We start from the raw sequence: 14,380 nt of genomic DNA on the forward strand, positions 1-14,380 counted from the left end.
GAATTTTCGGTATGCTTTATGTACACAAGTATAGCACAATTGCTTTGGGTTTTACCTGTACATGAAAAGTTATATTATACATATTCCACTATTGAATTCACTACCATAAATCTAATAACCCCAATAGGGGGTTTCAATTAACTAAAGCGATACTAAAAAAAAGCCTTTCATTATTTAGAGGCTTTTGTGTGCCTTAATTTCTTAATGTCTCTTTCAATTCTATAAGGATGTATGCTCTTTTCATTGGTTAAGATAGAAATCGGATTCGGTCCAAATGGCGTCCTTCTTTTTTCTAATGGCCATGCATACAAATGCAGAAAGATCCCAGACCCTGGTAGAACCCAGACATACTATGCATAATCTTATTACCAGTGAGCCAAAGGAAATGGCCTGCGCCAAAAGATAAGGCCCTAAGTGAATGTGTGCTGCAGTATTCCTTTCCGTAATGAGATCATATACTCTGACATAAAAAAATAAATATCTGAATATTTAGAGGAACCACTTCTAAATTTGTTTAGCTGCTGAGTAGTCTTATGTACAATGTGAAAAAAAAAAAAAAAAACAGCAGAATCTTCCCTGCAACAAATGTAAACAGATGTTTTAAGATCTCAAATAAATAAATAAATAAATAAATGTATCTACCCAGTAACATTTCTTTGACATTAAATATATTTCAAACCGTACATTATCATTTATTTCTATTTCTTTGAAGTAATTGCATATGAATTTTTGTCAAAATTGTGAAACTGTGATTAGATTCAAAAGCCACTTATGGAGGAATGGAGAGCGTCCATTGAAAAACCAGTGACCTCCATTTGTTATTTAGTCTCTGTGATGGTTTAGGTGAATAGCTCTTGAGCGGTTCATAAGCAGTTTACACCTGCCAGAGCCGGACTATTACTGTCCAGCTGCACGGGCTTTCTGCTGCAGTAACGCGGCCCTCTGCTCCATCATGGCTCTCATCATGCTGGGGTTAATAGCTGGACTCATAGCAGGGGACATGGGCCGCAGTGGATATTGGCTGGATTTTGTGCTCATTAAAACACACTGGAAGTACGGTATCTTGCCTGTAACACAAAGAACAAGTGATTCTCAGTTGTCAGGTGGAAAAAACAACAACTAAATACATAAAACACTGAACAGTTCATAACACACACACACACACACACACACACACACACACACACACACACACACACACACACACACACACACACACACACACACACACTGTATGTATATATATATATATACACACACTCAATTGGAAAATTCAAGTTTAAATATGTGCAACTACAACATTACATCTTCAACAGTGTAATTAGATTACTGTACTAATTACTCTTTAAAAAGTATTGCATTACTTACTACTAATTAATTACCCTCTAAATCCCATTTCAACTTCGACCAGTTGAACTTTACAAAGATAGACATGAAACTGCTCTTTTATTGTTTGTATTGTTCTATAGTATATGAAGTATTCAATGCAATTACATCAGAAGTAATGGTAATTAAATTACAGAACAATTTCTCTTACTTGATTTTTCTATTTTCTAATTAAATTACAGTAGTGCATGTTGGGTGTAATGCATTACACCCACTGATAAACAGAATATAAAGCAATAACTGAAGCTATTCAGTTATAATAAAGCATCTCTATTCAGTTGAAGTTGTGCTTGATGTTTGTCCGGCAACAGGTTACATGCTATGTAAAATTCCATATTTCAATGTAACATATTATTGTACTGTTTCTAAAACTCTGTTACAGTGGACGATTGCAATGTATGGTGTGGAATTAGATTCATTTACCTGGCTTTTTGCCCTCCGTGACATTTTCCTCCACTTTCAGCTCTTCTAATTAGTTGTTAGAGAGAAAAATTGAAGAATTTGTACTCATTTCAACATATAACAAGTGCTGCTGTAGCAAATCTTTAAATGACATGGCAAATACTTTCAGTTAAGGATAGAATATCTGTTAATGTGGCATTAAGTTTTCAGGTTTGTTATAAGGTGACATGACAAAGCTCAGTTCTCAGAGGAATAATTTATACAAGCAGTAGACCAAGATATCTGCGAACACCCACTGAGGTAGAGTTGGAGACTTGAATTTGAAAGTAATGGCGACCTTCAAAAGTTACTTTAAATGGATGAAAACCAGGCTTGCGAATAAAAAAAAGTCACTTGAGACCTTGGTGGGATTACATATCCTCAAAAATCCTGAGATTTTCCAAGGAGAAACACATTTTTACATTGAAGAGAATTCCTTGGTGAAACTATAACTGTAAGAAATGTCCATCTGAAGAGTAGTTGCAAGTAAGTGACACTGAAATCTTTGGGTATTCACAAACCGTGGGGATTAAAATTCAGCAATATTATTGATTTGATTGGATGAGAACAAAACTTGAACTGAATTGACAGCAGGGCTGCCTTATAGCTGATTCTCTTTTTTCAAAATGTGTTTAAAAAACAAACTAAATCATCACTAAATTGACTTCAGCTGAAAAATGACACTACTGTCTATTTTAGAGCTACTTTACAGATGAATTGAATTCTGTTTGCATCACTGATTGTTATTTCTCTATTTATCACTGCTTTGAAACAATCTGCATTGTATAAAGCACTAAATAAAGGTGACAACTTAATTTGCCACTTCATGTTGCATTAAAGAAAGAAAGAATTCACCTCATCCTCAAGTTGTTTCAAACCTCAATGAATTTCTTTCTTCTGCTGAACACAAAGGAAGATATTTTGAAGAATGTCGATGGACCCCATTGACTACTGACACAGTAATTTTTTTCCTACTATGGAAGTCAATGCAGTACATCAACTGTTTGGTTACCAACATTCTTCAAAATATATTTCTTTGTGTTCAGCAGAAGAAATTCAAACAGGTTTGAAACAACTTGAGGGTGAGGAAATGATGACAGATTTTTCATTTTTAAGTGAACTATTCCTTTAAGGATGCTTAACTATTTTTACAGAAAAATAAGACAAATATTTACTGATTAAATTATATTTTTTTGCAGTGAATAGTGCTTTATTAAATTGGATGGCAAGTGGTTTGTGAATAAGACCCAGGGCCCTATTTTAACGGTCTGAAACGCAAGTATCAAGCGCTAAACAGGCAAGTAACTTTGTGGGCGGGTCTTGGGCGCTGTTGCTATTATACCGGCGGGATAAATGACTCTTGCGCCCGACGCAAATCTAAAAGGGGTTGGTCTGAAGTAGCTTCATTATTCATAGGTGTGGTTTGGGCGTAACATGAAATAAACCAATCAGAGCGACATCTCACATTCCCTTTAAGAGCAGGCGCGCTTGTTCTATAGCGGATTGCTATCATAACGGCGGATTTGTCAGGCAGGCGCGCGCCAGCAGCGGTTCACAGCCGAGGAGACCGACGTTCTCGTCAGGGCCGTAAAACACAGAGAAGTGACGTTGGGGATGGAGAAACACACCCAAATTAACTTCGGTTAATCAGGCGTATGATAACTTGGGTAAATGTGTAAGCTAGATTTATGCTTTTATAATAAACTGTCTGTCTATCTATCTATCTATCTATCTATCTATCTATCTATCTATTGTAATAATGTATGATTTGAAAAAATGGAAACTGCTGCTTCTGTGTAAATGAGAGAATTAAAGTGTATGCGCGTTGTGCACACGCTACATTGATTATGGCCAAGCATACGCCCTTAAAATAGCATTTGAATAACATGCGCAACTAGGTTTTTCCTGGTCAGTGGCGGAATTGTTTTCTAAACCTGCAAAATAGCATGAGGGAACGTTTGCGCCGGAACACGCCTCCTCTTTGCGCTGAACCGCCCCGGGGAGCGCAAATGTATTTCCTAGTTTACCGACGTGCGTCTGTGGAGGGAAAAGTCCGCTGTGCGCGGGTGCAAAATAGGAATGATACATGCGTCGGAGTACAAAGTCAATTGCGCTGGGTGCAAGATAGGGCCCCCAGGGTTTTCACTGAAATAATTTGGCACAACGGTTATTAAATCTGACCTTGAGTCTCTAACGAGCAAGTCAAGCGATTTGTGTTAGGCAGGAGTTACAGTGAAAGAGTGACATTAGGAGTTCATACAGGGCCAACCAGCAAGCAGCATTAGTGTATTAATAGCTAAATTTAATTTGTAATTTCACTAATGCGGTTTAAAAATAGTTTAATCCCTTTGGTTTAAGTGGGATAACCTAGAATAGTAACAATGTGTACTGTGGCTCAGTTATTGAAACTGTGATGTTAATACATTTGGTGAATAAGGAATTGTACCTCAATGTCGCCTGGAAGTTTTTGAAGTTCTCCCAAGTTCTACAATATGCAGGTATGCATGATCACTATGTATGCTGAACAATGCATTTCTAAATGTAGTCTGCAGATGTTTCAAACTGCTTACACAAATGCATGCATTTGATTATTGCTTTTGACATCTGGAATGATTAGGTACAGCGCTATGCGAAGCACTCAGGCTAAATTTAATCTCAAGCTTCACGCAATACTTCTCCACACCTCATGGACGTCAGAAAACATCGGAACTTACTTGCTGGTGCTGGTGCCTCAGCTGGTTTGTCTGAAGACAGAAATTTGAGGACAGAATTATGGTTAGCAAAGATTAACCTGAAAATGATGGCAACACATGGGCTCTGTTCCAAAAAAAATAGAGAGATGCCTTTCTAGGGAGCATTCTAACTGAAATAGAACTTCAGAAGTGACTGATTTTGAACTCCACGCCACACAAAAAGCACTCCACATGGAACTGATTTACAAACCGCTCACAACAATGTTTGCCATTAACAGTGCTAAGCTAACAATGCAATACTTTTAACCCTTAAATGCATACTTCGGGTCTTTAGTGACCCAGGACGTCATTCACTACCCTCCTCCTTATTCATTTTTTAAAGTTAGACATCAACCTTCTTAGTATTCCTCAATCAATTCATTATAAACAATATAACAAGAATTTTTTTTATAAAATTATAAAAGAATGCCTGTTTTCCCATTAATTTTTTGTACAAATTGTATAGGGTCGCGAACGACTCGAGGTGTGTAACAGTGTAAGTATATTTTTTCTGCACAACAATTGAATATTTGATAAGTGCAATGTCTGATACACAATGATGAAGTGACATTTCACTCATAGGTACCGCAGGCAGAAAACAAAAGAATAGGAAGTATCATCAGCCAAACTTGAAATGGCTCAGCGATTTACTGCATAGCAAGTACTGAACGCAATCAAATATTAGTGTCACTATCACTTGATGGTGGATCTGGTGAAGAAGCTGTCAGCGATCAAAATACTGATTTTGAAGATGTTGAACATTATAATTTCGAGAATATGTTTGAGATCGCAAATATGAGCCAGAATGTACTTGGAAATGAGCTCTGATGAGGACAAAGATGATTGTATAAACTTCTGCTCAAAATGAACCCTTCAAAGCTCCAAAAGGTAACAAAATATGTTTTATTTTATTCTTCTGTAATTGTTACTCTAATATCAGGAGAGTTGTGTATTATCGCGACAGGTAGAGATCCATCCGTGTTAGATATAGATCTGGGTCGCTAAAGACCCAAATACGTAAGAATGATTGGCGAAACATTCATGCATTTAAGGGTTAAAAGGATACAAATAAATAAATAAAATATTTTTAGCACTTCTTAGTACTGAATTAAATTAGTTTATAATCCACATTTCCACTGGGCTTCTCATAATGAATTATGTAATTGCTTTCTCTATTTCACTGCTTTCATTTTTAAAGAGATAGTTTGTGTAAAATGAACTCTCGTTTTCTGTAAATATTTACTCACCCTTATGTTGTGGAATTAAGGAATAACATAATAGAATATAATACAAATTTATGAGTTAACTACCGTAGAAATCATTATTTTAAGTCAGATCTTACAAATTACATGGCTGATCCACTTCACAAAGCCGGTTTCCAATTCTTGAGTTAAACTCAGATGACATGACATCAGGGTGAATAAATAATGACAGGATTTTTATTTTTGGTTGACTTGCTGTGTACATAGTAAGCATACAGAGCCATGTCTACTTCATACCTTGGGTTTCTTCAGATGTTTTCTTCTCGGCTGGAACAGGTTTTTCTGGAGGTGAAGGAGAATAATGCTCATCACATTATCTATCATGTGTATTTTCATTTAAACATTTACAATGTAACACCTTCATAATTGCACTTCAAGTGTGCATACGTCTTTTAATCAAGTTAAAAATCAGTTATTTCTATTCTTAATGTGTCAGGAAGACATGCTCAGTTAAGTGATTATATAGTCATGGAGCAGAACGTGTAAGGTACACTTCCTGTCATAAAAATAGTGAAATTCTGTCATGACTTCATCTGAAGTTATATTACTTGGCAGATCCAATTTTCTTATGCCAACTGGAGTCTAAGGTTTTTTTGTTTTCTTGATCCATCTTACAATCATCTATGCAGTAAATTCTCTGTGCTTTTACAAATGTACTGGTGATCACAACACAACGCGTCCATTGGGAAATTTATATAAAACCAATTCCTCAATATTCTGTCATGCATGCCTTTTTTTTATCCTGATAGCAGTCAAGAATAGAACTCTACATAAACCTTTTATGGATCCAGTTTTAGGTTTATTAGCCATGAAAATATTTTTTTTGTCTCTCTTTTATAGAGAGGGATATTAAAAAATACAGAGACGTATTTTTTTATAATGCAAATGCAATGTTAAAAATAGTCATTAAAACTTACCCACAACAACTTCTGTAATTTTTGGTGTTTTGGCTTTTGGTGTTGATGTGGCCTTCTTCTTGACTAATGATTAAACACAATCAAACAAATTACATTGTTGCTATACAATATACAATACAACAATGTAAATGTGTGTGTGTATATACTGCATGTACATGCACTTATCATTGAAGGTTGTCATTTTGGCACCATTTATACTTAAACCTTTCATTTAAGTGAGTTGATTTTGTTTTGTTTTTGCAGTAAACGCTATGTTTACACGATTTGCCAGCTCTTGCAGGATTTTATGTGTTAGTCCTTGCACGACATCAATGTACTAAAGAAGTTGAAAGCACATAAACATTGTATACTGGTTTCCTGTCAAGAAGTCGATAAGGTTTGCACATAATAATTCTAAAGAGTCCATTAGCAATCTAAAATGTAGTGACCTATCTCTCAGGATGAACAAAATCATTCACTAAATGTAGATGTTCTTTGCAGGATTAAAAAGCTTTAAGCAAGCATCACCTAATACTTTACAATAAAATAACTTACCCTCTGCAGTGGGCTTCACTTGCTTAACAGCTTTCTCTTCTTCCCATGTAGAGACACAAAAAAGTATAGATTCATAGGATGTATTATGAAATAAAAGTAGCATTTATCGATATCCATACTTCACGTCCTACACTGCAAAAACTGATTTTCTTTTGTTTTATTTTCCAGTACAAATATCTAACTATTCTTAAATCAAGATACATTTACTTGAGAAGCAAAATGGCAGAAGATATTAAGTCTTGTTTTCTGAAAAATCGATGAAAATTAAGCAAGTAAAAAAAAAAAAAAAAGAGAAAGAGAGAAATATATGCAAATGAGACAGATAGGCAAACCAATATTACATTTTCATACCCAATTGGTATTTTTTATTCTTCTTGTATTAAGATGTTTGTACTGGAAAAACAAAACAAAAATACTGATTTAGAAAATTGCTTACATTTTTCAGAAATGTTTTGCTGTGTAAAGACAAAATGTTTGACTGCAGGGATTTTGTGGTATCAGATAAACCGAAATGGCATGTGGAAATGCCACAACAAATCTCTTTCCATGTGCCCAAATCTAGTAGTAGTTGGAGAGCAATTGATATCCAAAAGTAGAGGAGCAATGCATAATTCAACTATTCACTCTCAGCAGAACTCTGAGGTTCTGTCTTCATGTCCAACACTTAAAAAAAAAGCTGAGCAGAACATTTTATGACATTGCCATGGGGCAGCTAACAGACACCTGCCTATAGAAGCGAGACAAATATCATCCAGTCTGAAATATTTATTACTGTTACCAATTTATAAACACCAAGTTTATGACACAGTTAAACCTCTTTCTGTGAGTATTAAATGAGCTAATACACGATAATAACACAAGGATTACATTTTTTTACATTTACATTTATTCATTTAGCTGACGCTTTTATCCAAAGCGACTTACAATTGCTATATATGTCAGAGGTCGCACGCCTCTGGAGCAACTAGGGATTAAGTGTCTTGCTCAGGGACACATTGGTGTCTCACAGTGGATTCGAACCCGGGTCTCTCACACCAAAGGCATGTGTCTTATCCATTGCGCCACACCACCACCATATAGGATTAAGACTTCTTCCTTCTTTCATAACATTATGAAAGCTTTTTGAGTATGAAACATTTCACGTTTAAGCTATTAATATGAATATACAGTGCAATGCATAAGTGAATACACCCATGCTAAAGTTGACTAAAAAGAGGAATAAAAAATCATATTTTGGAAATTGAACTTAATGCCTTAATTTAAAAAATTAGGAAAAATCCAACCTTTAAGGACACCAATTTTCTTTGTGAATGAATAATGTATCGTAAATAAATAAATGTTCTTCCTTAAAATACATGGTGCATAAGTGAGTACACCCCTATGTTAAATTCCCATAGAGGCAGGCAGATTTTTATTTTTAAGTATTTTTTTTAATTTTTAATTAAAATAGCCCCACATCATCACATAGCCTTCACCATACCTAGAGATTGGCATGGTTTTATTTCAGTTAGCCTAAAAGCTAGTTTGATTTGCATTGAGAGATGATCTTATGGAAAGTACCCCATGCCAATCTCTAGGTATGGTGAAGGCTATGTGATGATGTGGGGCTATTTTAATTCCAAAGGCCAAGGGAACTTTATCAGGATGCATAGTATCCTAAAAATTTTTTTTTCTAAATACTTAAATCTGCCTGCCTCTATGGGAATTTAACATAGGGGTGTACTCACTTATGCACCATGTATTTTAAGGAAGAACATTTATTTATTTACGATACATTATTCATTCACAAAGAAAATTGGTGTCCTTAAAGGTTGGATTTTTCCTAATTTTTTAAATTAAGGCATTAAGTTCAATTTCCAAAATATGATTTTTTATTCCTCTTTTTAGTCAACTTTAGCATGGGTGTATTCACTTATGCATTGCACTGTATGTTTGTACTGTGTAAGTACGTGAGGTTACCTTTGTATTTGGTTGTTGTTACTTTTGCCTTCTTTGTTACTGCTGGCTCTATAGTAAGAACAGGATGTAATAAAGATTTAGGATTTAGGATTCCTGTATGTCTAGCAACCAGATTGGTGGCAATTGTTTTCAAGATAGCCTGACAACTCTATTTATACTCCATTTAATAAAGCATCTGTGTAGTACAGTGACCGGGAGGGGACATGGTCGGTTCACTTAGTTTTGTCGTGGCCACAACTTATAAACTCGTGGGAACGTCATAACATCTCGTGGGCACGAGATCGTATGTTGAGCTAACGACATTCGTTTCTCGTGGCCACGACTTAATAAGTTGAGGGAACGGCATCGGTTTCTCGTGGCCACGACTTAATATGTTGAGGGAACGACATCCGTTTCTCGTGGCTGCCATGCAGTTTTATAACATGTGGGAACCCAATCTTCACACGCGATACGGGCTCCTCCTTTTAACCCGGTCATAATTTACTTTGTTATTTGTTAATATTGTTTCTCATAATTTGTTTTTGTTTATTGCCTTAAACAGGACTTTATTCGTGACTCGAGTATTTCATTCAAGCCAGCAAATTTCCGACGAAAATTCAACTTAAGAATGCGCTTAGGTGTCTTTCACATGTCTTAATGCCAGAAACCGCACTATATCTTTACAGTATATGACATTCCTAATTCAAAGTAAAATGTTATTTCATCAGTCATCTCCATCTCTGACAGCTGTAGCCTATATGGTTACAGTATTGACCGGTGTGGTACCCTCAACATAACTCGTGGCCACGAGAAATAGTTGTCAGTCTCTCAAAATACGAAGTCGTGGCCACGACTTTACATCGCGTGGCCACGACATAATGATGTCATTACCTCAACAAAATGATCTCGTGGACACGATTTAATATGACGTTCTCACGAATTAATATCTCCTGGCAACATATTCCCAGCAAACACATTTACGTTGTGGCAACGTCTCTGGCACGTTGCATTTCTGCTATGGCAACGTCGCTGTCTACGTGCTCGCAACATTGTAACAACGTAGAAATGTAAGACGTGACAGGGCTGTAGCAACGTTGTTGCGCGACATTCAGGAACTGAGAGACGACGTTCTGACAATATTTTTATATGGTGCATTTTGTTAGATAATTATATACTTTTTATCGTTTATTGTTTATCTATATTATTATTTAATGGGGCTATCAACACCTGCAAGTGTAGCCAAGTTAAGCCAACACTTTGAAGAGTAAAAATGACAGAAGGTTTCGTTAATTCAACTTTATTAAAACTGCATATAATCAAATTGCACTTCCAAAAGTCATAGGCTACATTTGTGAAAAAAGAAAAAAAAAGAAATAAACGAATATACAAATTTATTTTAAGTATAATAAATAAAACATAAAAAGCAAAGGCAGATCAGAACATTTAATGAACAAAACCGCGGGTCTGTATGGCGGACAGTAGCCGAAAGCAGGAGGTGTCACCGGGGAAACATATCCACAAATCCAGAGGAGCAAAGAAACGAATGAGACTAAATAGCGGAAAGATCAAACGAAAAACTAAACAGTGCGAGCGATCCAACATTAATCAAATTAGATGATGGATGAGAACACAATGAGCCCAACAGGTGGTTGGAATTTAAAAGTCTGATTTTCGCGCTTCAGGGCAGTGACGAGTACATTATGTAGTCCAGTGGTTGTCCAGACACCCTAGGCACAACCTTAAGCAATGGCCCTGAACGGTGGTTCAATGTCAACATTGTGACAACGCTGTAACAACCTTCACCACACAACGTAGTTATAGCAACCTTTTGGCCATGTTGTTAAAACGTTGTTAGAAGGTTGGCTACGTTGCGCCAACGTTCTGTGTTTGCTGGGTTATCACGTTCCCACGAGTTTATATGTCGTGGCCACGACAAAACTAAGTGAACCGAACATGTCCCCTCCCGATCACCGTAGTATTGCACAGGTAAATGCAGGATCTTTTTTTATGAACTGCATTTAAATTTATGATAATATAAATGTAATTTTACATTATATACAATAAAGTTGAAATACAATAAAATCTACCTTTCTTAGTAGAGGTAGGTTTTGCCTTTTCTTTTGTGATCACTCGCTCTGCAAAAGAGGAAATTATAAGTTATGGTTCATTAATATAAAACTACTGCTACTGTAAGTCAGTTCCTGAACCATAATTACCTGTCCTTTTAGGCTTCTCCTTCTCAACTGTTGGCCCTAAGTCATAAAAATTGATTTATTTAGTATGAAAATAGATCTAAAATGGGTATTTAGCCATCATTTTTCTATTGTCCTTACTTTTCTTTGCCACTGAAGGTTTTACGTTGTCTTTAGTAACTGTGGGCTCTTGAACACATACAGTACAAATGTACAAAAACAAATATAAATGCACAGATTCGGGATGGATGGATGGATAGAGAGATAGATGGCAAACATTGAGTAAAGCATTGTCTCCATTACATTTTAAACAAGTTCTCACCCTTCTTAGTTGCTTTGGATTTTTCTTTTGGTGCAGCTGGTTCTGAAATTGGAGGTCAGAGGTTATTACTTGCTTCAGGTCTTTTTACATGTCAATGTAACTGGAAAAAAAATACTACATCTTCACTACAGGCACTAAATCAAGACAAATTACTACTATACCTTTCTTTTGAGTGTCTTTTTTTGGTTTTGCCTTAGTAGCTTCCGGTTCTAAAGCAAAGGAAACATTAAATCAGATTTAACAAAATTGACAAATGGCAAATATAGAATTAAAATTCAGAAATATTATGATATCAACACCTTTCACTACAGTAGGAGCTTGATGAGTTGTTAAAATGGGAACTTCTGATTCTGAAAAATACAGTGAAAAATGTAATGTTAAAAAGCTTGTATAAGGCAGTGATGTATTAAGCATACTGAACTATTAAACATACTGAAACTGGCAGCATTTTTAGGCATTTGACAGCCACATAATTTAGTTAGTAAAAACAGATGTCAACTATTTTGATGAATGCATTTGAATGAATACAGTTTTGAATACCTGGAAAAGCCGATGGTGGTAGTGGGCTACTTGTAACTATATGATGCACTGTAAGATAAAGGATAAAGTGAATTTCAAGGTATTTAAGGATGCATAAATTATGTTTAAAGGTCTTTTATGTTAAAGTTCATTAAGTTACAGTAATCATAGGTGACTGCAGTACTCACCATACCAGCCAGGGGGCGCTGGGCAGTACACAGGTGTTGGTCGGCACATAGGAACTGTTTTAAGGGGTTGTGAAAAGAAAGATTCAGAGTTACAATAGACTGACTGTATATTGCGTGTTATTGCTGCTGTCTTTTTGCATTATGAGAATGTAACACGTTGTAATATTAAAAAGTCACAAGGCTTTGAGTTGCACTCACGCTCCTGTATCGGAGCTGGAGCAGCTGACACTTCCACGTCCTTTGAGGCTCTAGATCCTGTTATTAGGAGAAGGGAAAGCACTGCTGTCATATCTTTAGATCAAACGGAATTTTAACATTTGCCATCAACTTAAAAGAGATCAACCAAAAATTATCATGGTTGATCAAAACTTGTATGATTTTCTTTCTTCTGTAGAACACAAAGGAGATGTTAAGCAGGATATTCATGCTGCTCTTTACTATACATTGAAAATGAATGGTGACCTGGTAGGTTTGCACCAGCCATTCGTAAGTTGTTACTTAAATTGTAACGTAAAGTCCACACCAGAGGCTTAGTGACTACTAGCTACTTCGTAACTAACTAACTAGGTGTTGTAATAACCATAACGTTCATGCCCTGGCAATTACTATTTTGAACGAGTCAACTAACACTATCAACACCAAAATGAATCTGCAGTGGCTGGTCAGGTGGTTCAGCGGTCATGTGGTACAAGTCGCTAGCCTGGGAAAACCCAGACAAACTTCCGGCAAATTTAGATTTGCTCTGCAAGTAGTCTGGCAAAGAGCCCATTCAAGCCAATTTCTAATCCGTCCAAATCGCGGCACCAATCAGAAACGTTGAGGCGGGCTTTACGCGATGACGATCGCTCTGATTGGTTTAAGGTCTATCCAATTGCGCCCAGAGGCATTTGAGCGACGTCTGTTGGTAAAGCGCACCAACTTTTAAATGCATTATTATATTCAAATTGCAAACACATGAGGACAGTCTCCATGAAAGACCCACTGGCAGATGAACGTGCTACTACATTTCTCTCCGAAACGGTAGGAAATTAAATTAGATTTAATAGAGGATTTTAACTGTGACAAGATGATTGACGGCAGTTTACGTGACACGATGCACGCGACAGATCCGTCCGATAAAGATGACGAAGTAGTATGTCCCAAAGGTTGCCTACTTTTCTGCTACACATTCAAAAGTAAATACCTTTTCTTCACAAAAAGAGTACATACTTTTATGGCATAGTGTAACTTAGGCGAATTGGGACGCAGCATATGGCTTTACACGATGACGATCGCTCTGATTGGTTTTAGGTCTACCCAATTGCGCCCAGAGGCATTTGAGCGACGTCCGTTGGTGACGCCCCTTTGGAAATGAGTTATTAATAAAGCTTTGCCAGACCATAACTCAGTTACTACTGAGAATGGTCTGGTTTTAATCAGGCTAACAAGTCGCTGCTCTCAGAAAATTCCAAGTTTAGGACGTGAACACTTTTTACTATATTCGAACCCATCTGGGTCACTATGGTTCGAACTGTGGTCTCCGGCGAGGGAGGCGCGCGCGCTAACAAGGACGCTAAAGACCGCAGCTGTAGTGTCAGTTGAGCTCAGGGGAGTGAGGTTTACTCGCACAGCTCTTACTGGCCTACGACAGTTACACCTGCCCCCCTAAACCTCACTCCCATCTGGGTCACAGCACCAAATGTAACCAGTCCTACTCAACCTGCTCTGGGGTGTGTTTCCCGAAAGCACCGTTAGCCAACTTACGTTGCAAGTTCCGTTGTTATCAGCATTGTTCAGCGAGTCCGTGTTTCCTGAAACCATAGTTCTAACTTACATTCGTAAACAGCTCTGGACCTGTGGTTGGAAGCATAGTTTCTTGTTTGCATGACATGTGGACTCAATAAATCCAAGTCTTGAGCCAAATAAGCAAGCTGACATTCAGTACAATCTGTATCTTTTATTTAGAATAC

The 14,380-nt window shown here is 36.8% G+C and overlaps 1 protein-coding gene across 11 annotated transcripts in view; it reads right to left on the reverse strand.

The window, feature by feature from the left end:
• The window catches only part of trdn (triadin), a 62,867-nt gene continuing 48,487 nt past the window's right edge, over window positions 1-14,380 (reverse strand). For 9 of the 11 annotated variants that reach the window (XM_084431562.1, XM_084431567.1, XM_084431566.1 and 6 more), the window contains 16 exons: window positions 12,630-12,686; window positions 12,432-12,485; window positions 12,265-12,312; window positions 12,024-12,074; window positions 11,886-11,933; window positions 11,725-11,766; window positions 11,544-11,591; window positions 11,427-11,462; window positions 11,298-11,345; window positions 9,232-9,279; window positions 7,273-7,311; window positions 6,739-6,801; window positions 6,059-6,103; window positions 4,542-4,571; window positions 1,810-1,854; window positions 1-1,067 (listed from right to left, as the gene is read on the reverse strand). In XM_084431562.1, coding sequence (XP_084287688.1) covers window positions 898-1,067; window positions 1,810-1,854; window positions 4,542-4,571; window positions 6,059-6,103; window positions 6,739-6,801; window positions 7,273-7,311; window positions 9,232-9,279; window positions 11,298-11,345; window positions 11,427-11,462; window positions 11,544-11,591; window positions 11,725-11,766; window positions 11,886-11,933; window positions 12,024-12,074; window positions 12,265-12,312; window positions 12,432-12,485; window positions 12,630-12,686 — 872 coding nt within the window. In that variant the 3' untranslated portion in view covers window positions 1-897. Of the gene's footprint in view, window positions 1,068-1,809; window positions 1,855-4,273; window positions 4,313-4,541; window positions 4,572-6,058; window positions 6,104-6,738; window positions 6,802-7,272; window positions 7,312-9,231; window positions 9,280-11,297; window positions 11,346-11,426; window positions 11,463-11,543; window positions 11,592-11,724; window positions 11,767-11,885; window positions 11,934-12,023; window positions 12,075-12,264; window positions 12,313-12,431; window positions 12,486-12,629; window positions 12,687-14,380 lie in introns of all 11 variants that reach the window. The other 2 variants (XM_084431561.1, XM_084431560.1) reach the window with 1 other exon arrangement.

The sequence above is a fragment of the Rutilus rutilus genome, assembly GCF_951802725.1.
Source record: "Rutilus rutilus genome assembly, chromosome: 15".
Lineage (NCBI taxonomy): Eukaryota > Metazoa > Chordata > Actinopteri > Cypriniformes > Leuciscidae > Rutilus > Rutilus rutilus.